The sequence below is a fragment of the Cyprinodon variegatus genome, unplaced genomic scaffold (genome assembly GCF_000732505.1).
Source record: "Cyprinodon variegatus isolate N-32 unplaced genomic scaffold, C_variegatus-1.0 Scaffold38, whole genome shotgun sequence".
Classification (NCBI taxonomy): Eukaryota; Metazoa; Chordata; class Actinopteri; order Cyprinodontiformes; family Cyprinodontidae; genus Cyprinodon; species Cyprinodon variegatus.
This window is the reverse complement of record NW_015150491.1, coordinates 2,028,431-2,054,275: the sequence shown is the minus strand read 5'-3', so window position 1 is coordinate 2,054,275 and position 25,845 is coordinate 2,028,431. Positions and strand designations below refer to the sequence as shown.

General features: G+C 38.2%; 1 protein-coding gene across 1 annotated transcript in view; it reads right to left on the bottom strand.

Annotated features, from left to right (window-relative positions):
• Nucleotides 1-25,845, bottom strand: part of LOC107081417 (nesprin-1-like) — a 150,736-nt gene that overhangs the window by 71,771 nt on the left and 53,120 nt on the right. Inside the window, exons 53-65 of the mRNA XM_015369602.1 lie at nucleotides 22,303-22,662; nucleotides 20,856-20,992; nucleotides 13,977-14,154; nucleotides 11,932-12,114; nucleotides 10,312-10,455; nucleotides 8,972-9,127; nucleotides 6,428-6,592; nucleotides 5,891-6,063; nucleotides 5,658-5,811; nucleotides 5,150-5,293; nucleotides 4,870-5,034; nucleotides 4,436-4,753; nucleotides 2,532-2,687 (exon numbers count right to left, since the gene is read on the bottom strand). Of these exons, the coding sequence (XP_015225088.1) occupies nucleotides 2,532-2,687; nucleotides 4,436-4,753; nucleotides 4,870-5,034; nucleotides 5,150-5,293; nucleotides 5,658-5,811; nucleotides 5,891-6,063; nucleotides 6,428-6,592; nucleotides 8,972-9,127; nucleotides 10,312-10,455; nucleotides 11,932-12,114; nucleotides 13,977-14,154; nucleotides 20,856-20,992; nucleotides 22,303-22,662 (2,433 nt within the window). The remainder of the gene's footprint in view (nucleotides 1-2,531; nucleotides 2,688-4,435; nucleotides 4,754-4,869; nucleotides 5,035-5,149; nucleotides 5,294-5,657; nucleotides 5,812-5,890; nucleotides 6,064-6,427; nucleotides 6,593-8,971; nucleotides 9,128-10,311; nucleotides 10,456-11,931; nucleotides 12,115-13,976; nucleotides 14,155-20,855; nucleotides 20,993-22,302; nucleotides 22,663-25,845) is intronic.

Sequence of the window (25,845 nt, the reverse complement as noted above, 5' to 3'; positions counted from 1 at the left end):
TTATATCCTTGAAGCAATATCTTCTTGACTGAGGTTTTGAGTCAATAACACCCCAAGGATACAGGAAGCTTCCTGTAGATTTGACACATCATTCACTTAACTTGCAAATCCTGCAGTGTGGAAGCTCCAATTAGCTGAGAGTGCTGAGTGTACACCTTTTCTTTCTGAGTGGAAAGAGGTAACAGCTTCCCACCTCTAGCCCATATGGTCCCTACTTCCTGCAGGATAATTACAGGAATACACAGGATGAGGAGGTATTACCTGTGCGGCTGTAAGTAAATGCAAGCCTAAGTCAATGTAAGCGATAAGAGGTGTTCAGTGGTAGCATTTAGTGGAGGTAAATGTGGATCAAGCACATACATTCAGAGGTGTTACTAAAGAAAGAAATAAAAACAATGTAGCACAAAAAAATCTTTTCCACTCCTGATTCAAGGTGTGAGATTGCAGTTTGCAGCGTATAATTACAGCTTTAGTCCCTGACCAGGAGAGCTCCATCGATTTTCCTTTAGCCCCCCCAGAGGGAGAGACAAATAGAGAGGCCAGATCTGAGCACTGAGAGCAAAACAAGCTGGGCTCCCAAAGGTAAGTCCCAGCGCTCCTTCAGCAGGGTGTTACAGAAACACAAGCCCAAACTGGAGTGGATTTTATGGTGAGAGAGTGAGAGCACAGCCATGTGTGAAAAGGCCCACTGTGGGCAGAGAGTACACAGCAGTTCAGATGGGTACCTGACAAAACAAATGCATTAGGAACACTATAGAAAATCCCTGCTAGCTGTGACTTGCTCAAGCTGTTTTATTTTAATTCATCCAATTAAATCAGGTAAGGTTGTTAGAAAAGAAAAAAGAAGCCCAGCCTTCATATTCCACAGCATTTGTGTTACTGCAGGGATAGAAATCCTTAACTATTTTAAATTCCAGATCAGCATTACCCTGCAGCATTAAAGTTGTTAACCAAAGATTTTAAAAACACATGCATAGATTCTAGATCTAAAAAATCAAATCTTATCACACTAGGATTTTTATTTATTCTGACAGCCTCAGTTAGCCTGTTGCCTATGCCATCCACCTGTTAATAGCACCATGTACCCCTCATCTTAAAGCAACACACTAAAAATCAAAAACCTGAAATAATTTTAACTTGATTTGTTGAACATAAAGTGAGTTAACTGTATTTCAGTAAACTAAACAGGCATCAGATCCTTGTTCAGCAAGGATCTTCCACCTTTATGGGCGTCTACCGCGTAGTAGGTAGCAATGCTGCCCTGCAGCAAGAAGGTTCCGGGTTCGATTCCCGGCATGTTCTCCCTGAGCATGTGTGGGTTCTCTCTGGGGACTCCGGCTTCCTCCCACAGTCCAAACACCTGACTGTTAGGTTAATTGGTTACTCTAAACTCTCCTTAGGTGTGCGTGTGTGCATGAATGTTTGTTTGTTCTGTTTGTCTCTGTGTTGTCCTGCGATAGACTGGCGACCTGTCCAGGGTGTACCCTGCCTCTTGCCCATTGACAGCTGGAGATAGGCACGCTGGGATAAGAGTAATGGAAAAAGGATGGATAGATTTAACTTATGCAACAAAATTATGAGAGTTTTAAAGAAAAAAAAAACATGTCAACCCAAGTTTAAAAAGGTGTACTTCATAAAGTTTCCGCTGAGTGAATAATACTACTCCATCTGTTTGCTTATTTTTCCCTTTTATATAGTCATCAGTTGATATGCAGTGCAGCATTTGCAGTCACAGTGTCGACTCAGTAGGGACGTGTAAAGTGGGGTTCTGGCACAAGCACTGCTCCATTACAACCAGTATTCCTACTTTCACTCACTGGTTCTTAATTTCCTTGTCAAATTGTTTTAGAGGGAATGGCCAATTTGAGAGGACATCTAAAAAAATGTCCCAAGTGGCTTAAAGTCAGGATTATGTATGTGAACATATCAGAGGTATTGTTAAAAGACTTGATTTCCTGACATTCATACAAAAAGATAATGGCTCTGCCAGCGTGTTTGCCATTATACGTGATATGAGGAAAAAAAGGTAAAAAATATGCCTCTCAGTGTTTATGTTACCAAAAATTTGCAAGATTATAAGAAAGACAATCATAATATGGTTAAATAGTTACACTTAAAATTGTATAAAGGTGCAAAAAATATTGCTTTTGTAAAATTGATCTTTTGCACTTCATTATACAATCAGATACTTAAACTTAATAAATTAGCATGAACTTTTTAAATATTTTGTTATTTAACATTTACATTTTGTGTTTGAGTTTCACAAGGAAATGACGTCTTCCAAAAAAATTTCAGACATTTGTGCATACAGTTTTCAATACAAAAAAATCCTGGAGTAATGTTAATAAAAAAAGGATCTAAAACTTAGTGGAAAGCAAAAACAGCGGGTTATGTGGTGAATATGTCAAGATAGATAATACGCAACTAAAAAAACCAAACAAAAATCTCAAAATCTTTGTTTATAACATACAAGGAGCTTAGAAACTCAAGAGCCTACAGCTATGAACATCAGACATATGAGAGTATCGAACCTGAATGTTGAGGAGAAGGGAGTGGTAGCGGGCCGTTAGCTGGGTGGCCGTTACACTAATGCGACTACTGATGTAGGTTTCCTCCAGAACCTGCTGAGCCAGAGATGAGAGACCATCGACTTCTCCCTGCCGTGCAAGGACTGCCTCAAGATAGCCCTAATAACAAGGATAGAGGTAAACAAACCATGTTAATTCAAATACGATTCAAATACTGCCAGAAACTTTTCATTTATTACCATAGAAATCCCAGCTACAAAGGAGAATGTATATAGATTGAAAAAAAAAATGTAGCATCAAATCTTTAAAGGTGTTCCTGGTCCTTTCACAAATATAGAAAACACTAAAGCTGTCATAGATTGTGATAGGCAAAGGAAATTTCTCAGGAGTGGAAACCAAGTTGAGGAATGCTGTAGTTTTTAAATAAGCAGTGTGTTTCAGGCTGAAGTGGAGGATGCTTCATTGCTTTCTATCTGACAGGGAAAAAAAACACCTCTTTGGTTTACACTTCAGTGCACGTACTGTGAATGAGTAAATTGGGGTGGCTGTCAGTCAAAAGGGGAATCTGATTCATAAACACACAAAAATATGTAGAGATTCAATAAGAAAAAATATATACCGTATATATATAATTTTTTTAAAATATATTTATTTATTATATATTTCTCTATTGGATAATGTCTACCAACCCATGCCTGAAGCTGTTGTTAAACTGGAAATCTCCTTCAGCGACAGACTGCTTCACCCTAAATGTACCAGGAAGCGTTATCACAGATCCTTCCTCCCAGCAGCTGTAAGATTATATATATCTATATATATTTAACACAGTTTCTACCTTAGTCAGTTAAATTAAATGCTCTGTCATTTTTTTGTCTCTGATGTTGCAGCTATTTTTCACATATCCATTACTATGAAAATGTCTAAAGCTGATATGGATTTTTTTATTTTCCAGATGCATAGTATTTATATTGTAAAAACACAGTAGAGTATTTTATTGTTTATCTTTTATCTCTTTACTATTATGTAATTCTTATTCATTTTCCTAAGGTTCATATTTGTGTGACGATTTTTGCGATAATGTTTTTCATGCTGTAAACACCAGTATTTCCCCATTGTTGGACAATAAAAGGATTTTCTATTCTATTCTATTCTATTCTAATTGGAATATTTTATCCGATTTGAAGGCTATAGATCAACACAAAGCACTGCATGATTGTTTTACAAACAGAAATGATAAAAAGAGGGATGGGCATTTGTACTCAGTACCTCTAAAGGCTGATTTATACTCTGAAACTAGGTCGTCTGCGTAGGTGTCTCAGTGAACACAAAGATGTGCCCGCCACCTCCGCAGACCCTCTGCTGCACCTCACCTAAATTGTAGGTGACCGCAGACAGTGCCGCAGACAGGAGTCCGGCTTGTTTTGTTTTTATGATTGCAACTGCGGAAAACAACTCGTGAAGTGGGAACAACTAGAAGAGCGAAGTGTGCGAGAACGCTGGGACCGTTTTTCCACCTGAATCCCCGCTCTTTTTCGCCCTCATGTCCCTCCCTTGTCGCACAAACTTGCCACCATTTCCTCACCGCCTCGGCCGTATCTATAGCCATAGTGTATAGCGCAGACCATTCTCAAGATTGAGCATAAATCAAAAATGTCTGCATGAAGCTAACTGCGACACACTGCTGTGGGGAGTATAACCAGCCCTTTACTCTGATACCCCTTAATAAGAGCCACTGCAAATAATGTTCCCAATAATTACCATACCAATAAGTACATTTAGGTGAAAGCTTATTTGAAGGAAAAGAGCCGTGAAAATCATTTGACTAGACTATACATAGGATATGCTATGCAGATATTCAGATTCAATTATAAAAAAAAAAAATCAATGATAAAGCCAAAAATCTTGACCTGGAGTTTCCTGAGCTGACTCTGCTTGGTGTTTCTGTCCGACCTCCTGTTGTTTCTGATGCTGGCCATGTTTTCCGTGTCCTCCAACCACTGAGCCAGGTTCAGGAACCTGTGACCCATCTGCCTCAGCCTTGTCAGCGTAGAGTGCAGCTGGGCCTGAGTCTCCTCCAGGCGGCACTGGTAGGACGCCCATTCTCGTTTTGCGGTGTCCAGAGCCCGGTCCTCAATCTGAGGAACGCCCCAGGGGATAACACTCTCTCTGCTGGTCAGCACCGAAGCCAGCAAAGACTGACCCTTTGAGCAGCTTTCCTGTAAGCTCTATAAAACAAATACAATAATTAACTTTAGGGATATTTTTTTTTGGTTTATGGTTTAGTTTAACTTACAAAGATTTCCGAATTGTGTGCACATTTAGACACCAAATCTATGTCTACCTGTAGTTGCTGCAGGGTTTTTTCAAGCATGTCCACGTTTCCTTCTGGATGAGACAACGATGCCAAAGACGCCTGTTCACGCTCCAGCCAGTCCTCAAAAACATGTAGTCCGCGTTGATATTCCTGATGGACCATAACCAGCTCCTTGGCCTTGCTAACAGCGCTCTGTGAGGTCACAGATGTTCAAAATAAATAGTTTGACAAAGTTACAAAATAAAAAAAAGCCATGTTGTTTTGAAAATCTAGAGCAGAAATCCAACCAGTTGTTGGTAATCGGTACCTTAGCCTTTTCTTTCAGGTTGTTGTATCTACACTGCAGCTGTTGCACTTCCTGCTGAGTTGTGCAATGTTCCGCCATGTTGGAGCCTTTTGTGGCGATGGTCTCCAGAGGACTGCTGTGACTCAAGACCTCCTCATAGAGAAGCTAGAATATAAATGCACAGACGAGAGGCAGTCATTCAAACATTGCAATAGAAAGATTTGAATATGTATATATGTTTTGGTTTGTTTGCTTTTTCGCATTAACAAAAAAATTATCAATCTTATGACAAGCATTTGGTAAACAGTAATGTGCCCTGCATTGTGAAATGTGGACAATCTGTAAACAAATTAAATGTATTTTACTGTCATTTATGTTAGGTAAAAAAAAAACAAACTGAAGAAGTAGAAGAAAACAAGAGTAAATATGAATTGATTGAAATTCTTTCTTTCTCTCTTTTTTTCGTTCATAGACCTTTTAATCTATAAACCTGCTCTGACATTTCTAGGCTAGCCTTTGCAGGAAATACCTTCATCTTTCCCAGGTTGGCAGTCTTGTCCCTCATCTCTGAATATTGTCTGTCCGAGCAGCTCAGTGTCTCTTCCACTCGATCCATCCACTGCACAAACTGCTCCACGTCTTCCTGATAGCTGGTCCACTGTGACAGACATCCTTCCAGCTGACTGTAGAAGTTAACACGGCAATGAGGACGCGAATCAAACCGATGAGTCTTAGTAATGAAAATAATTGGTCTTTGCTCACCTTTTACACTGGATTGAGGCAGAGAGCAACGAGTCCCAAGAGTCCTTGAGGTCTTGGATCTGTTTGCGGATCACTGGGACCCCTTCAGCCGAAGTATTTCTCTGGACTGCCTCGCCTCGGGTCAAAAGCATTTTTAGCTGGATTTCACGCTCCTGGCGGGATGCAAGTAATGCCTACAGATGGACAATAAGCAGATGCAAAATAACTTAATGTCTAAAACCCTTTACATCTCTGCTGCAAAAAAAATTCATCATTAGTCGGTGATTACACAGGTTTGGTCAGATATATCTTTTAACATTATATTATTATGTATATATTAGTATTTTAAAATCTTAAGAACAACTTAATGCATTTTTATTTGCCTATAAATAAAAATGTTAAATATTATAATTATAAATATTTAACATTTATAAAATTGTAAATATACTACTCCAACAGCAGTCTAAAACTCAGTCAAGGTAGAGATCTTTCATATGTGTGTCTAGAAAAATTAATCCACAGAGCTGGCAGAAATTGATCGATCCCATATCATCTTACTTCGAGCTGCAACATGCGGTCCTCCAGTACACCCTTGTCCTTAGTAGTGGAAGTGCACGTACTTATGACCCTCTGTGCCTCACACACCCAGTCCTGAAGCTCTTTAAGCCCCTGAGAGAAGAGCTGGTGCTCCCCGACTATGCGCTCTATCCTGGAGGCTTTATCCTGCAGATATGAGGGTGCAACAATGTAAACATACTCTTCAAAGCCTATATTAGTACTACAAGATATAAGAATTACAATCGACTGTTCGTCTTGCTCTGTTTGTTTGTTTTTGCCAAGAGAAGTCTCCAGACAACTGCTCATCCCCCAATCTTGCAGCAGTCTGTTGTACAATGCTTTGAATATCCAAGAAACTAAAGAACAGGCTAAATGAAAGTGAATAGCAGAGCTGAATGGCTGAATTTGTACTTCCAATTTCTGTCAGGGAAAATAACTAAAATAATACTCCAGTGTAGCCAGTAAAATAGATAAAACCCATTCATCATTGCGAGGGTGCTCTCATTGTTGTAGAGCAAGTGGTTTTTGGTGAGTGTTATGTTTGCAGTACAATACATCAAATAAATGGTAAGAGTCTAGTCGATGTAATGAAAGCCTCAAAAAGGTCATCTTCAAAGCAGCAGCGCACTGCAGCTCCTTTTGCTGTGAATTGGTGAATAAAGGTGAACTACAAAGCATTGGCCTTTTTATGTTGATGAGGCTGCAACCTCAAGAGCCCTAAGGAGGTTAGATGGATTAGTATTCTCTGGTAAATTACTTCAGACATTTCTTTCTATAGAGGCACCAAAACAAATAGAATATCAACTAATAAAACATGATTTTTCACCAATGACAAATGACTGGCTGGATATTCACAGCATCAATGTTGTTCAAACAGCGAACACATCAGACTAACAAGTTTTTTCTGACAACAACGCCAAACTGTAAGGAAATTCTTAGTAAAGCAGGAAGAACCGATGTTAGCTGTTCTTGGTCTTAATAAGATGTTTAAGGATGAAACCAGAAGCAGAGCAGAGATGCAAGAAAACACTTAAAAGGGAACAATAAGTCAAAGTTCAAGTGGTTCACTCAGGCTGTAAGTAAATGAGAGAGAGTAAGAACTTCAGCAGATAACAGCAAGGTTAAACAGCATACTAACGAACTGCTAAATTAAATCTTCTTGAGGTTCCAACCTCTGCCTTTATGATATTCAATAATGTGAAAGCTTGGAGCTAGGTCTGGGCAATATGGCTTAAAAATGGAATCTCAGATTTTTAACTATCAAATTTCATTTAATGATTATTTTACTTCAATAAATTTTATAACAAAAATGGCAAATGATATAAACTACTTTCAAAAACTAGCTTTTATTTCAATCATTCTTTTCCCCCTTTTTCATGTTGATGAAGCTGCAACCTCAGGAACCCTGAGGAGGTTAGCTGGACTAGTATGATCTGCTAAATTACATTAGATATTTATTTGTAGAGAGGCACCAAAAAAATAAAATTTTAACTAATAAAATATGATTTTTCAACCCTGAAAAATAACTGGTTGGATATTCAAAACTTAAATAATGAAATTCTTGTGCATAGAAAATTTTATACATCGATTTTATCAGTAAATCAACCAGCCCTACTTGGAGCCTTTTGAAAAGTCGGGGTAAAAGAAAGAATACACATGGAGTCTGCTATTTAGCTATGTTACCAATCACTACCTGGGAAGATGGTGGCTCAGATAACTGCTGTGGTTCTTGCTCCTTATGATTTTTTGTGTTTTAAACAAATTATAAACATTATAGCCAGAACACACAGGCTTAAAAACTGCTTCCTCCGACAAAGCTGTAAAAAGCAATCGCCACACCTCATAGTCAATTTCATGACCAATGTCTGTTCATAGGCTGCAACATCCCCATGTACATATTTTCATACTTCTCCTCAGGAATGTTTTTTAGCTAGTTATCCACTTTTGTTCTCGATGTGTCTTATAAATTCCATGTGTTTTAATCTTTTTTGTCCGTGTTCTATTTATGTGAATTCCAGGCCGAGTGTCCGGCAAATAATTCCATTATGGGTTCCAATGAGTATAAGATTTTCGATTATGAATTCTATAAAATGCTGAAAACAATTTATATTGATAAGTTTTTTGCCTCTGTACACATGGACCGTTTCACATCACCCAACCTCCTAAAACATATTAAAAGACTAGTTAAGGGATGGAACCAAGAGAAAACATTAATTTAAATTTTTATATCCTTTTATATAAAATAAAGAAAACAGGAAATGACCAAACTTGGTAACTGCAGGTCAAAGCTCCACAAAACCAGTAGTTAAGAATATAACCATCAAAGTTCCAAACCTGTACAGCGAACGTTTTTACCAGACATGCATTGATAAGATTATTGCGACATTGCATGACTTAACAGTAAACACAGTGAAAAGTATTTATTTACAGACAGTTGAATGATTCCTATTAGCAGAACACGAATCATGCTGAGCATGCTGCTGCATTTCTGCAACAAAGGCATGAGTAAGAATATACGGGGCTGCAGAGTGGAAGCAGTGTTACCTTGGTTAGGTTACTGAGGGATAGGTACTGCGCTGACAGCTGAGATACTCTGTGGACGAAGCCCTTTCCAGCTGCTTGTCCCTCCCAGAGATGATGAGCTTTATCCCTCAGCCTGTCCAGCTCTACCTCTCGACTAGCCATCTCCTCCAGCACAGACTTTACAGCGTAAGAGGAGGGAAGGTAAAAGAGAGACGGAGCAACGTGATGTTAGTAGTTCAAGTTTGAGAGTGACAGATTGCAAAGGAGTCAATATTAGCTATGTTATATTAAAAAAAGTGCTTTTTTTTTCTCGACAGACACATGAGGAGCAGAGTGGGATGCAGGATTGAGTGACAAAAAAAAAAAGTAACATAACCATTTCAGAACATAGAAAACCATAATGCAAACATCAGCAAATGTTCCGGTAGATGTTCCCCTTTAAAATAGAAATGCTGTGATCCATTTGGACACCGCCATACAGCACAGGGAAAAATCTGAAGGTGGGGGGTACTGTAGTGACAGGATAAAGAGGACCAACACAGGTACAAACACTGTAGCCTGCAAGTATTGTATTGTATTGTATTTCAGGTGCTGCGAGGGGGGGGTGCAGAAATGTAATTACTGGCAGGGACACACAAAAGGCAACGATGGGAGGTGTAGCAGCAGCAGAACAAATACAAAAATAGACACAATGATAAGCACAGTGCTTTGAGATGGGCTTGATATAGTTTTTCTATGTTGTCAATTTTATCTCTTTGATGCTTCGTGCCTCTCTTCTGCTCCTGTATCTGCCAGACACTGTTATCGCTTCTAGAAAAAAAGGCCTTTTAGCCACGCAGCACTTCAGCTCTGACAGAAAGGAGAATTAATTAGATTTCTGGACTTCTCCTCTGACTATTGTGTCAAGATGCAGCTCTATTTTGATCCACTGGTCCTCAGCTAATGTAATTAGGTCCTTCTTTTGCTCCCTAAGGATTTCAAATTGGTACTTTAGGGATTCATATCTAATGGAGAGGTAACCATTTATTACCCTACTTAATATTCACTTTGTGTTGTAAAGACAAGGCTTGTTGAAATGAAAACAGGAAATGAGAAAATACCAGGGATACCAGCTTGAAAGAGAAATATGAAAAGCTCCCTCTCTGTATAAAACTGTTTCAGATGCATTTGAATTAATAATGCCCTCAAGATATATGAAATGAATTGTTGCAGGAGTGACCATGAAATGATGCAAAACTAACATATGGCCTCATGAATATCCAGAATAATTATAACAGTAATGTAATTTTTGTGAAAACTGTAATGCATCAGAGAACATTATTCAAGCAAGTGTATGAAAAGGACTTTGGGCGACAAAACACCTGCAGTTTGCTGAGCTCCTGTTTCTTAGTCGGAAGGTCGTGCAGGCGGGCCGTACTCTCCTGGACTCTGGACTCTGTGCTGTTGAGCCAGTCTTGTAGGGGCTCAGCACTGGCTTCAAACTCAGACATCTGAGACTGAAGGTTCTAGAAAATGTAGCACAAGCACAGAAGTGTCTCACTGCACAGGAAACATATATCCATTATACTCTGAAATGAAATCTGCAGGGTTGTCCTGATACAAATATTTCATATTCAATATGATACAGATATTGCAGCTTTGAGTATTAACCGATACTGATGTTGAGCTAATACGAATAGAAGCAGATGGAAGGAAAGTAATCATATCAGTTAGCTTATATCTGAAATTTTAGATTAAGGCCATCATATTCCGATATAAACCTTTTAGCTCATATCAGACATCCCCATTATTTATGTAATTGAAAAAAAGAAATACATCTAAAAAGAGTTTAAAACTGAACATTGTAGTGTGTGTTTACATTCAGCCTCTTTAAATCTGTCTTTTTATCTAATAAAATACGTTAGACCAAAACACCTTTAGTTTCCCCCTGATTAGTACATGTATGTATATAGATCTCAGTATAAGCACAGCTGTATTGTGAAGGTCTCAGATGCCTGAACATTAGTGAACAAACGAAATTACAAAGATTGGAAAAACATAGCATACAACAACAGCGACAAACAAAGAGAAGTTTAATAAAATAAGATAGCTTAAACTATCTACTGCAAATGAATAGTTTTGCAGAATTAAGATGACCAGCTTAAATGAGTCTGGGCAAAAACAGCATTTATTCCAAGTGGTAGCCAAGAGGCCCTTAGCAACACTGAGGGAGATTCAACGATCTAAAGACCAGGCAGGGGTGTCTGGTCACAAGACAGCTATTAATTGTAAACTGCATAATTCTGGCCTCTGTTGAAGAAATAGAAAGAAGAAAGTATTTGATGAAAGAAAAAGTTTGCCACAAGCAACGAAGGCCAGAGAGTAATCAGAAGAAGGATCTCTGATGAGATTTAAGTAGTCGCCTTAAACACCATAGCTCAAATTAAACAGGGTGGTGGTTGTATAATACTGTGGGGAGGTTTTCCATTAGTGGGTACAGAGTTTCTGCAACTGAGTTAAATACATTGCACTGCTGGGATATAGGATGCAAAACACTACATAAGCCTTGAGACTTTGCCGGAATATCATGATCCAACAGCTCTATACATACAGCATACTAAGGTAATGGTTGGATCAAAGAGTTTCAAGGCCTAGTGAAAGTACCCAGCTAAATCTAACACAAAACATGTGACATAAATTGGATCATTCTGTTAAGAAGAAACTACATTGTTTTGGTCTATTGTTGTAATCCTAATAAACACATTGAAGGATGTAGCTTTCATGAAAAAAAGTCAAGGGGTAGGAGTACTTTTTGAAACACTATTGGAAAATATTTTAGCATTAGAAAAATCTCAATGTATTGCACAAAAATTGCACAAACGTCTATTCTGAGGTGGAAATGAAATAAATTACCCTGATGGTCTGCATTTATTTCAAATGAACAGCAGATTTTCTTTCTTGAAGTCATAATCAAAGTACGCTGGCACCCAAATAGAACCAACCTTGAGAGCATCTTCCCTCACTTGCAGGTTACTCATTAGGCTCTTCCAGTCCTCCCGGGCATTTGCCACCTTGGCCTTGATTCCCTCCACTCTATCTTTGGACACGACGGCCATCAGGAGCTCCCCGCTGGCTCCAACTGTACTGAGTCTGGCCTGGCCGTTCTCCCTGTCACTCAAGAACTCCTGAAGGGATGCATAAAGAAAGACAAAGGAACTGTCACTGTTTATACAAAAGGAGGGTGGTGTGTAAGGGAAATGAAAGAAAAATTGACTGAATGATAACTTATTCAGTTCCTTTTTTAAATATTTGTTGATATACTTTGTTAATCTTTATTTGGAATTTCAGGACATATATTGGGAAGTTGAAGACATTAGCGGTTCTCCTTGCAGAAGCACATCGATGCTATCAGAGATGAGCAAAGTCAGTGACCCTGAAAGATGTTAGTTTCATACATAGCTACCCACTGACAATGTAAACGCATACAAAGGCACACACGCAGCCTCCGCAGCCACCCCTCCCTCAGAGCTGAGCTGATGACAGTCGCGCAGCAGGGACGGCTCCACCATCTGTGCAGTCAGCACATCGCTAACAGAGACTACCGCTACAGCCTCTTCAAACATGAGCTCGGAAAGTCTTTATCTCTTTATCGCTCGCTTTCTTTGTTTAGTCTGTCTGCTCTACATTCATTTACCACCTAACCACTTACCACCATTCTGAGCCCGCTAGTGTAACTGTACAACACCAATTAAGCATGACACAGTGGATGCCCTGCGCCCCTCCCACGCCGACCCTCCTGGAGGTCAGCCATGTGGAAACATTGTTCCACATTCCTCACCAAGTCAATAATAAATAAAACATGATTGATTCAGTATTCCTCTATCCTCCATATTCTCCCCTAAAGATGTTTTTTAAACTGGTAAAAATATTGAAAGGTAATTCTTTAGACGCATCTAGATGGAAAAATATGATCTTTTAAAATAACTGTCTTTGACATATCGGCGTTCTTAGCTTACCTTATCCTGTGACCTCGTGCCTGCTAATTAAATTACTCATGAGGGTAAAATTTCACCTTACCGTCTTCAAACCAGAGTTAAGCAGTAGGAGAAACACCACTTCTTTGATGCTTTCATAATGTGTGTGGATTTGGTCAGGCGACTGAGAGTTAATTAACTGTCAGGTTCCAGGTATGTGGAGGCGTCCACCTCAACTGATAAGCTCCTGAGTCTGAGCCAGAACCACGATGCGCTCTAAGGAAGCTCCCAGATGTGCCAAAGTCTTCCAGAAATATTAAAATTGGACTGCAATGGCACAGGGACTTGCTGCGAAGCCCTTCTTCATCTCTTTAAAGCACATTTACACATTTCTAACTAATTGCAGCTAATAAAAGTCCCAGCAGTTTAACAAGCACACATGAGGCTAGTTTAAAGGAGGCATATTCAAATAGTCATCCCTGTGAGTAAGCTGCTATTGAAAGTGGATTGATTACACATTGATTACATCATTATTCCTCTCTTTGTAGAGCTCATATTGCACACACTGTTAAATAAAGCACAGCTCTAGCATGTAGCCAGCAGCAATCAATTTGCAGCGTTGTCAAAGTTTCTGATCTTCTCTAAGTATTGGAGAAAAATACTTGCAGCTGGTTAATTTAATGCCACCAGACTTTAACATCAACAGATATTGATTGAAACTATAACTGCTACATTCAAGCTGACTGCTAGTTCATAGCAGTAACAACAAATGGTAATGTTTTGTATCTGCTTTCCAGGCTGTGGGTCAGTGATCTCTGTCCTACAACTCACAAATGCTAAACAGGTTATTGAATATTTAAATTTAATATTCATTATTCATACAATGATCAGTTTTTTTTATTTTCTGTGCACTGCATATTTAACATGCAGACAAACAAAATGCAGACAAACAAAATCAGTGCAATAATTGAATAGTTTAAAAGAAGTATATTTAAATTCTGCATGCAAGACTTGGAGGTAATAAAGTACATATAATTACAAGAAAATGCTGCAATGTTTCCCGATTTGCTTACTTGGATTCTCTGCAAAGCGGTGGAGACCTCTGTGACAGTCTGCGGCACATCAAAGCATTTGGCGGTACTGATTTTGGCATTGACCAGCCATTGTTGGAAGTCTCTCAGCGCTGCACGGAACCTCTGCTCCAACAGGCGCTCCTTATTTTGACACTCCCGGGATGCACGGAGACTGAGGCTGCGGGGAAACAAGAGAGAAAAATCTTTAACATGTTGCTCACGGGCTGCAATCTTCATGGGGAAGTTTTTTTTTTTTTTTTTAAGGGAAGCTAAAAACAGAGAAATTGCTGTTTATTTACTCCATGTTCATCAAAAGAAGGACCATGTGCGTATCTATCATATTGTTCAAGCCCAACAGAGGAAAGGCATGTGGTTGTTTATGAGAAACCTCCAGGTGGAGAAATGGCAAAGTGGGTGAAGTGGAATGAACGAATGCTGGGGCAAGGAGCGAAAAATGGGGGATGGTGGAAAACGGGCATCACATGGGAGGGGGGTGAGAGGCAACATATGACAGGGGCAAGAGTTCACAGGGGTGACATGATGGCGAGAACGAGGCATGACAGCCTGCTTCTGTAAGAAAACGTGTGAGATAGAGGTGAGGAAGTAGAACTTAGAACGGCCTCAGGTTCATTGTTCTTTTGTTAAAGAACAAATAGAGACATAAATAAAATGAAATTCTGCAAGTTGAAGACTTGCTCTGGATATACTGTAAAATACTTTAACTATATATATATTTAAATATATATATATATATATATATATATATATATATATATATATATATATATATATATATCATTCTTCAATATGGATATATCTATAATGTAAAAGAAAAAAACGTATTTACTGAATAAAATTGTAAGAAATGATCTGCATGGGTTAGTATTTGGTCCAATGCCTTTAAGTTAAAGTGTTATTTAAAAAAAAAAAAAGATGAAATGTTTTGTAAGGTAGACCAATGCCAGTCATTGGTTTTGGTATTGCAGCTCTTTCCATCTGTTGAGAAGTCCTTCCCATGTTCTTAAACATTAGGCTTCCATCACAAAATTTTCCACTATTTAGGCATGCAAACAACTGCATCAATGATCAGTTATGTGAAATCAAATCCAGTCAGCTCGCTAAAGTTACAACTCTTTTAACAAAATGATTCATTAAAAATAAAATAAAATGCATCAATATAACATTTAGCGTTGTGCAGAGCAAAAATATTAATTTAATTGAAAAAGTATACATTAAACTCTCATAAAAATAAAGCTCTTAAAACTATGTATGCCCAACAATGGTATAATAATGCTCCCAAGTAGTCAAATAATTGGCATTACGAAGTGTGGTAGGGGAGAGAATCTTTGCTAGAAGATATGTGAAGTGTAGCATGAGACTGAGACTTGTTATAAAGGAGATTGCTGCAACATTCAGTAGCGCTTGTATCAAATCACTGATGATGAAATCCGTAAGAACATGTAATAATCATGCCAGATTTCCAGATGATCCATCATGTCCAAATGAAAATACATCAGCTGAACACACATAAAACATGTTTTAATGCATTGCTGAAGCATGATATATATTAAACTCAATTCATCTTCTTAAGGCAATTAAATGCAACACATGTGGAAGTGAAAAATGGCTAAAGATATATCTATATAGTAATAAGAATGTCAACAAGTATGGAAATTAAAACCTCAAGTGAACCCAAAATGCAAATTAAAGGTAAAAATAAAGAATAAAAATATATATTTTTTACATCTTACCCATATTATTGATTTGTTATCAATTGAGCCATGAACTGAACATGCAAAAAATACAAACATACCAATACAAGTACATTTATATCTATATAATTGTTAAGTAAACTTTTTAAGCATCCTATATACATGGTATCAAAATGACTTTCTGTATTTTGTACAATACACTAACATGAGTATCGTTTACAAGCAAAAGAAAGCAGTTTACAGTAGATTGCTAACAATGATATATAGAAAAACAAAAATAAAAATCTCTACCATTCACCCCTAGTGTAGATTAAAGTAGGTTATCAAAGGGGGGAGACTGCTGAACAGTAGATAAGAGGTGGGCAGCTGTTTAACCATACTCTAGAGTCCACAGGGAGATGTAAAAAAACAAAAGGCAAACACCTAAATGGACACAGAAACAACCTTGAGTTTTAATGGAGTGATGAGAGCTTGAACGGCATGTCTGGAGGAGGCTGTTTTTTTTTTTTATGTGGTGACAGACAAAATTTGGTTTGTGCTACAAAAAAAGGAGGCAGCTTGCTCCTCCATCTTCATCCTTGGACTCTTCTTTTCCTTTGTTCATTCTTCTTTTCAGAGCTTAATTCAGGGCAGGTGCAACAAGTGCACAGGCCAAGTCAGTGTCAGGCTGACAAGCGACACAATTATTGAAGCTTGTGCTTGCAAATCGACGCTCCAACAAAATTCAATGCAGAAGCATTTCAGGCAAGTTTACCTCAGCTCGTTCTTTTGTTATTTCATGAACACACCCTAACATTTAATCAAAAAAGACTGAAAATATATGAACACTACCTTTAATTAATTTTCTGCACATCAGATAATGCTTGTGCATTTTTCAGTGAAGAACTCTGACCACAGAGTAACACAAACACAGTAAAGAAAATGCTAACATGTCACTTAGCAAACAGTGGCTCTACGGCTTCTATCAGTCTTTGCCAAATTAACATCATACACACATCTCTGTGATGAACACATGGGCTCACTACTTGTGTACTGTCACCAGCATGCAGGGAACCTGTTATGTGCATCTTTTTTGTGCAAAATTATTACTGCTGTTTTTCCTCTGCTAAGCTTGAATCATTTGCATTCAGTTTAGTTAATGTGGGAACTCTTCATCCGGTAGCACCCAATATAAATGCAAACAACGGTATTACTGGCTGTGATACTAATACTGAGAACAGAAGAAAGTGTGACAGATAACATCTACTCGGCACTACATCTGTTTGATTTTGACAAAAAAAAGAATTAAGATATTCTTGGACCAAAATTGGGATTGCTTTTTTTACTTTGATTTTCTCTATGCAACCATATCCATCTTCAGCTCTAGGGATTCAAGGCTTTAAATAAGGGTATACATTTTGTGCTCAAGCCAATGCCAAAACTAAGCTCAACCTGAACCTGGGTTGAGTTAGGTTTTGATATTACACATGAAAGTCAGGTCAGGCTGTAAGATTTTTCATTCTCATGCAATATAAAATCAGAATTCCCGGAATAAAAGGAATACTGATTCTGATTATCTATTTAGATGTAATGGATAATAACATGATTGCATCGTATAAAAAAGAAGACTAGCACTTTAGTTGTTTTACTATTTTGTGAAAAGTGACAAAGTTGGGTCCAGTAGGTAATACACCCAAGCTGGGAGCTTGGGTGTATTACCAAGCTGTGATACATGACACGCACATCTGGGCCAGACCCACCCTGTGTTAGTGCTTTCTGTGAGGTGCACTGTTCTTGCTGAGTGGGGCTGAACCTAACATTCCTTAGGTGCAAAGTCAGGACATTGGTTTGGATCTTACAGATTGGCTGTGTCGAATAGCAGTAATACTTTAAAAAATATATATATATTCTCTATGTTGGATTTTCTTTGGGCTCAGGCCAAAAGTTTAAGTGTGTTAGTTGGGCTTTGGTCAGGTCTGAGTTTATTGATTCTGATTTTTACTCAACCATAAATGCTCTTCCATCCAAAGTTCACTGACGCAGAACTTGACTGTTGCATGGAAGAATGCTTACTTCTAGCTCACATGCATGGATTTGCGCAATAGTGCAATTCTTCTTTCCCTTCTGTGTGGCAGACCCAGTTTAGGCTGATTACCAATAACTACACTGCAAAAACTGTAAATCTAAGTAAGTCAATTTTCCTAAAATAAGTTCATTTTTTTCTTGAATTGAGCAGTTAAGTGAGACACACTTAATAAGACAATAAGACAATTTACATTTAAAATAAGGAAAATCAACTGCATTATTTTATTTCAAGTGCATTATATCTAATTATCTTATTTTAAGAGTAAATATCCTCATTCCATTGGCAGATCATCTTATTCACCAACTCAAATTAACACAATTATTTGTCCAGCCCTACACTTAGTTTGTTGCTTTTTGAATACAAGCTACCATTAGCAATCCAGTGCAGCTGCTTTATACCAAAGCTAGAACAGTGGCACCCGACTAGCTAAGAGATATTGTAGCCAATGTGTTCACAGTATTTTTCTTACTGGTTTTGCAATAAAGTTTTATCAATTAAATCATATATGAAAGATACAGTGTGTTATCTGTATGTAGTTAGCAATGGTTCACAGAACCAATAAGAGAGCCCACTTTAGAAATTAAATGAAAGCTTAAACACAGCTTTAAACACACACCCAGCAAGAAGGTTTTGGGTTCAATTCTTGGCCCAGGGTCTTTCTGCATGGAGTTTGCATGTTCTCCACGTGCATGGGTGGGTTCTCACCGAATACTCCAGCTTCCTCCCACAGTTTATAAACATGAGTGTGACAACCCTGCTACTCACTGGCCTGTCGAGGGTGTACCCCGCCTCTCGCTCATAGACTGCCAGAGATAGACACCAGTCCTCCCGGATGGATGGATGGATGGATGGATGGATGGATGGATGGATGGATGGATGGATGGATGGATGGATGGATGGATGGATGGATGGATGGATTGAAATACAGACTAAGTGCATCCATCACGAGATACTAATGTGTTTTCACTTTTTGGGTGACTCCATCAAGTCTTTGTATAAAACTAGACATGCTAGAAAGATGACAGCTAACATCAGTTAGTCAAGACAACAAAGTAGTAGGTCTTTTGCAGGACAAATATCTTAAAGGTATAGTGGAGGATGCTTTTTTTTACAGGTTGATCATCAAAATGATCCTCCTAATTGTCAATCATTCTGATATGTTTACGTAAGGCAGTCCTAAGTGCTCGTCCCCATTTTTTAATTACCAGTGGTGAGTCTGAAAGTGGAAAAATTGCAAATCTTCTTCTGGAAACTAAGCTTGTATGAGCGATGCAAACAGCAACTTTTAAACAGAGTGTGCACGAGGAGAAATGGGTACAGGGTTGTGCATGTGCATTATTTTTTTCTTTAAGTGGAGAGGGCGGTCTTGTCAAAAATTTATCAAGATCCTCCACTACACCTTTAATGCTGCACTGTTATGGTAATGGAAATGAAACACGTCCACCTAGAATATAGTTGGTAACCATGGAGATTGAACCATGGATGGTAGACAGACATTGCATCAAAATGCGCTTTGAGAATCAAATGATCAAACAGGTAATCTGTCTTTCTTAAATTCTAACACTCATCATCCAAACAAAAAACAAGAGCAAAAATGCTTTGCATTTAAAATATATAAATCTAATTAGATGATGATATACAATACATACTTGCCATACTTGTTAATATTGTACATTTCTAGACAGCTAATAGCTTATCAGTTCCTCCTTTGCAGGTATCTTGCGCGGTAAGTCAGTAAAAAAAATAGATCCAAAATGTTATAAAATGATTAATAGATATTACATATAAACACTGGAGGTTTATAGCCATATAAGAAATGTCCCGAAATGTGCGATAGGCTACCTTTTTCATAGGCCAGTGAAACTATGAAAAACAGTACGATGTACATAAAAGGATTTTCTGCTACTTGGTAAGTTGCAGAAAAACACATGGTCTTACAAAATACTTCATGGAAAAGTAGAGCATGAGCAATAAAGCAAAACCAATACAGTTTAGATTAGATGGGGATCGGATCAAATTGTCCCATTGTCAAATGGGCTTTGTAAAATATATTAAGTATCTTGTTTTTTTCACTTTTTACTTAAAGAGATATTTTGGTTTTTACTGAAAAAATCTTATAGAAAGCCTTTTTATTTTACAATTTATGACGAAAGACTGACACCTCAGTAGTTCAGCGCCGATGCATTTATGAGCCTGTAGCCCATTATCATTGAATGTACTTCAGGTTGGAAGATTGCACCCTGTTCTGCGGATGTGACATCAAGAGGGACCATGTTAAATGGGTCCAATCTAGCAAACAATCGTATCGCTATATTCAAGACGGTTTTTGTGGATACTCGGAAGCGACAGACATCCAGCTTATCTCCGACACCAATGGCAACTCCAAATAAGGTGAAAAAGAAGACAAAAATCCTTACGTACGAGGTGGTACTATGAGAACAAGCAGAAGAGTGCTGCAGTTCTCTGTTTTGGCCACAGGTAGCAGTATCATTAGAAAACTGCGTAATGCCTCTTTAATAGGCAATCGGCATCCTTTTTAAAACTCCCTCTAAAGTTCAGTTGGATGCATTGAAAAAAAGAAAAACAAGACATGGAAAAAAATACAGAAAGTAAATGCTGTGTTTCACCGAATTAAGGATTCCATGACATTACTGTAACTCACCTATACACTATATTACTGTTGAATAATACAATACTGATTGTGATTAAACCATATTTTCCCATCGTCTTCCAAACCATGAGGTCCAAACAACTCTCCCTGAACTTTAGCATCTTGATGACAAAATCAATATCGGATGCGGAAATGAAAGCTGGTTATAATAACCAAGTAATGAACAATGCAAGTTTCAATGATAGGGACCCGTTATATACCAAATATTCAAACTAAGCTCTTCTTTTCAATTAGAATACAGAACACATTGTCATTACTATGAGTGATTACTATGCTTACTATTATTTAGTATTTTAATATACGTAGAATTAGAGTCACTTCTCAATGGCATATTGATGATGAGCTTTGGTGCTTTGGAGCCAAACACATACATGCATACATGTTTATAGTCCTTCACTTCAACGCCACAGCATGAGAAAACCTCTTCTCACCTGTTGTGCTGTTTAATGATGGCAGTGACTCGGTCTGACTGCGAGCCCAGGTCCCTGGAGTATCGAACCAGGTCATTCAGTTGGCTTTTCAACTTGTCTGCCATCGACTCAGCGCTCTGCAAGTCCTCCAGAATATCCTAAACCATGCAAAACAGAAAGAAGCAAGCTCAGTTTGTCCATGCATGCTGAGGAGAGGCAGATCCAATCCAAAGACCTCAGTCTGTTCATTCCTATTCACACCCTGGCTCAAATCTTTTCACTCCTCTTGTATCCACATACTTAGACGCTCTAACACATACTCACAGTGTTGCTTCTTCAATGGCATTTCTGTTCTTCGAACAGTGTGACAGGAAGGAGCTGTGGACACCGTTCTCCCGCTCTCCTCAGCCTCCCTCACATTCTGCACTAACAGAGTCATGAAATCGTCTCCCATGAAATATGTACAAGCTCTGACTCTCACTCGTTTCTCTCCCTCTCTGACGTATCAAACAACCCTCCCTCCCTTCTCCTATGGACTCCTTGCTCTCTTCTCCTCCTCTCCCTCCTCCTATAAGCTTCTACTACTTTCTCTCTCCGCTCGCCCTCCTCCTACTCATTCGACTTATACCCTCTCACACATTTTCTTCCTCCCTCTACTCCTCTCCCAGTGGAATTCAGCTGTCAGCCCTCACAGACGCAGAAACGGTTCAAACGCACGCAAACAAGCGCGCAACGAAAACACGGCCGGACACAGGAAACAAGCTGCTGGAAGGAGGAGAAAGGAGCGGAGGAGGGGGACGAAAAAAAACTCCTCCTCTGTTCTTTGACAGCCCCACAAATTGAGGAAAGCAGTAGAGAGGAGCGGCAGATGAAGTCTCGGGAGGAGATGTGAGGTTGAGCATGCTGGCACGGCCCTGACAATGAGGAGCAATTGTCAAACTGTAAACATCCCGTTGAGGTTGGCGACAGAGCAGCAGGGGAGGTGAGGAGCAGGGGGGATCAAGGCTTAATCTCAGCAACCAAAAAAAAGAAAAGACTGCTCCTTTTATTTCCAGCAAGATGAGTTAAGATTGAGGGAAAACAAAATAACAATAAGGGTAAGTGTTTGGAGAGGAGAGATAGGGGGAAATAATGGCAATAAAAAACAAAAACAGGCAGATATGGGAGGAGGCAGAAGACTATAGGAAACTGATGGGATTGTAGCTGTCATTATTTCCTCCCAGTTAAGCTGATGTGACAAACTAATCTGTTTTTAGGGTTTAGTAATAGAATGGGTAATTACTCCTGGATGAATGCAGAGGATTTATACAGAATGTGTCTACATGTTTGCCTTTTTATTAAACAATGTTAATGACTTTCTCTGCATGCATACAAACATTTTAACATTCCAGTCAGTTTCTTTTTCTAAATAAACTATTGTTTAAGGATGAGTTCAGATTACCATGAAGACTATTTAAACATATATTACCTTAGCCATCTTCCATCCCTCTACTGCATCTTCACCGCTGCTCCATCCCTCAGCCTTAACCAGCTCCTGGTTCCACTGCCTCAGACGTCCATCAAACTCTTTCAGCCTTTCCTCAAGGCAGGCGGTTAGATGTTCGTACTCTTCTTCTGAAGCTTCGGCAGCAGCCAGGGCCCCCTCCAGGCCATCTCTGGCCCTTAGGGCAGCTCCCTCCCACTGCTCCAGGGCGTGTGACAGCGCCCCCAGCTGTCTGTCCATGGCCTCGCAGCCCCCCGCCGCTGTATGCTCCGCCGTGGCCGCCGCGCTGCGTCGGACCCGACTGAGGCGCTCTCGGCCCTCCAGGAGTCGACACTTCACACGCTCCTGGAGAGAGGGAAAGGAAAGTTGCTAGGGAAACTGTGGCTAAGGAAACTGCACTCTCAGGATGCGTGGTCTGTGTTTAAAGCTGTGGAGCTTTTCTCTCATGTCTCCAGCTCCATCTATTTTTATCATCATGTCTGAGTCTTTGATTCCTCCTGCTCTTCATCAGTCCTGATTATTTTCCTTCTGTCATTTCTGGGATGTTTCTGGGATGCTTGACCCCCCCACCGCACCCCACCCAGCATCTGCTTTTAAGTGAAAAAAACACTTTAGAGAGATGAAGAGCAGCCAGTGACAAAAAGAGCATCCGATCAGTGTGAGAACAGACAGTTAACAGCTTTAACTTTGTACCTACAAGACATCAAGTCTCCAAAATGCTTTATCTACTCTATAGCTCAGTAAACACACATTCATAATGTGATAATTAGGACCCATGTGAAAAATCTAAATGCAAATCAATGTCTCCCCACATATTTTCTCACCACAGTAGCTGAGAATTATTTAACAGACAGGAGGATTAGTGCTGATTTCTGCTTGTAAATTAATTAGCAGTAAATGGTAGCAAAAAAAAAACAAAAAAAAATAGATACTTGGCACTGATATGAAAAAACAAACATAAAACCATTACATTTTCCGCCTGGATTTATTTTCTACATAGAAAGAGTTTCATATGGTTGCTTTATCATAAACGTTACCATTTTTATAGGAATAATTTTGAGCATACATTTCCTATAACTTAGCTAAAGTATGCATTTTTTTGAAATATATATATTTTTTATATCTATGCTCATTAAGCTAAATAGACTAATCTGACTTCCTGGGGATATCCTGATGCATTGAATTGTTGTGTTTTCTAATAGATAAAATATATTGTTCTAATTTAACTAGTTTTACGGGAGAAAAAAATTCTACAAATATTAGCAACAGCATTGCTGTCACTATCTACTTTAGGAATCTACTTAGTAGGGAATCAATTTTTTGTGAGAAACAAAACTGGCATGTAAGGGGTTTTAGTATCTTTAAACACATTATTTGTTATGGAATGAGAAATTTAACAGCAGCATTATTATCCTAATATCCTTGATAAGGATTTTGTGCCTGAGGAAAGAAGCTGGAACATTTTTTTTTGTTGTTTGCAGACAAAAAAGTACCATATGTTTTTGAACCAGTGCTGCTGCCAATTTCTGACACTACCAAGCAAACCTAAAAAGAAAAAGGGGGGGGTCCCGGATGGCCAACCGAGTGATTTTACAGGCAATGTGAGGTCAGGTTGTTGTAAAGTAAGGACATTTTCTCTGGCCTTACAAAATATTTTGCCAGGGGTTAAGTTTAGAGCTAAGGTGTGAATTGAGTTTAGATAAGGGTTAGGATGAGGTGTGCACCAGTTATGGTTAGGTTAGGGTCCTTTTAAGGTTAGGCCATAGAAAGCGTTGAAAATGACTGAAAACCAATTCAAGTCAAAGGGAGCCAACATTGATCCTCACTACAGATAGCAAGACATGAATGTGTGTGTGGTGATTCAGATTTTATACACAGGTTTGAGATTACAGCTGAATTCCCTAAAGACATAAACTTTAACACTTTTTAATGGGTGCAAATTACAAAAACAACAGTCAATCCAAAAATCTGCTATGCTTAACTTGCAGACAAAAAGTCATCTGTTTAATTAAGTAGTGATTATTGGATGCATAACAAAGCAAAAACGTTGCTGATAATGCAAGTTGGATTGTAAATTTAAAGACGTATGTCACCTATTTCCAACCCTTGTAGAATATTAACTGTAGGTTACCAACATGTTGGCCAGCTGATACTTTGGCCAAAAATAGTTTTTTTCTGTTTTATCGACATTTGCCAATATGTGCAAAGGTTTGCTGATTCATAAATGAATTACATCACGTGAAGCACATGCATTGACACTCCCTACATTCGATAGCCTTTTCCAATGGTTTGTTTGATTTGTTAATAAATGTTTCTCTCTTTATTTCATTTTGTATTCATTTGGTTGTATAACATTTGTTATCATATCAGGAAAAAAATAAATATCAGCTCCAAGAATCACCCAAAAACATTGGTAATACATATTGAGAGTTGGTTAGATTAAAAATAATTGGTATCTGCGTCAGTTTAAAAAACGGTTTTGGTCGATCTCTATTTTCATCTACAATCATATTAACACAACAAAACTAAATACACAAATAAAAGGAACAGACAAATATTGTCTTTGTTTTCATGAATTTGTAAAAAGTTATTTTAATCTTACAAGATCTTCATTATTCTACAGCTACTGCCGATTAAATAATTCAAAATGCTTCAGAAAAACCTTATCCGAAGGTGATATTTCCAATAGTTTATTTTTAAGAAACCCATCTTGGCAGTAGAAACAACTTGGAAAAGTAAAAGCCTCTTCAAAACAAAATTATTAGGTGGCAGTGGTTCTTAGAGGATTTTAACCGATTTTTACTGAAATCAAGTTAAACAATGTCAAATTAAATTCATTTAAACTACAGATGTGCATCTTTTAAGGTGTTGAGGTGCTGAATGGATACATGAGGATTTGTAAGTCTTTAACTGGATGAAGAAACAACATGTTATTTGCCTTAAATTTCATAAAATCCAGGTAAAATTATGGATCAAATACTTAATGTGTAGGTCGTAAACATTGTTTTTTCTGTATTCACACAATTATCTCTATCCCCATGAAGGTAACTCTAGAGGTTCTTTCTTTCAACATCAATATTTCTTGAATTTTACCTTTGCATTTATGTAAAGTTGACCCAAATTAGTCTACATTTTTATGGTACTTCAGGAATCTAATTTCTAATCAACAGGTAAAACATCACAAAGAACTCAGTATTGGTATTAGGCCAGTGTAACCCTGATCAGTACATCTCTACTCCAAAGGTAAGCCTCATAACCCTTTTTTTATTTGGCCGTCATGCCTGCCAGACTAAATTTTTCCTTAATTCTAGTTCAAAGACATTCTATTTGCTTTGATTTTTTTTTAATATATATATATATATATATATATATATATTTTTTTTTTTAGAAAAATAAAAATAAATAAAACAGAACTATCAATAGTATTTAAACTATTTCTTTTTAGCATTTTCNCTGATGTCTCCATGATTTTGGTTTGTTTTATATTTTGAGTTGGATTTCTGGATTTCTGCCTCTGCCGCTTTTTGG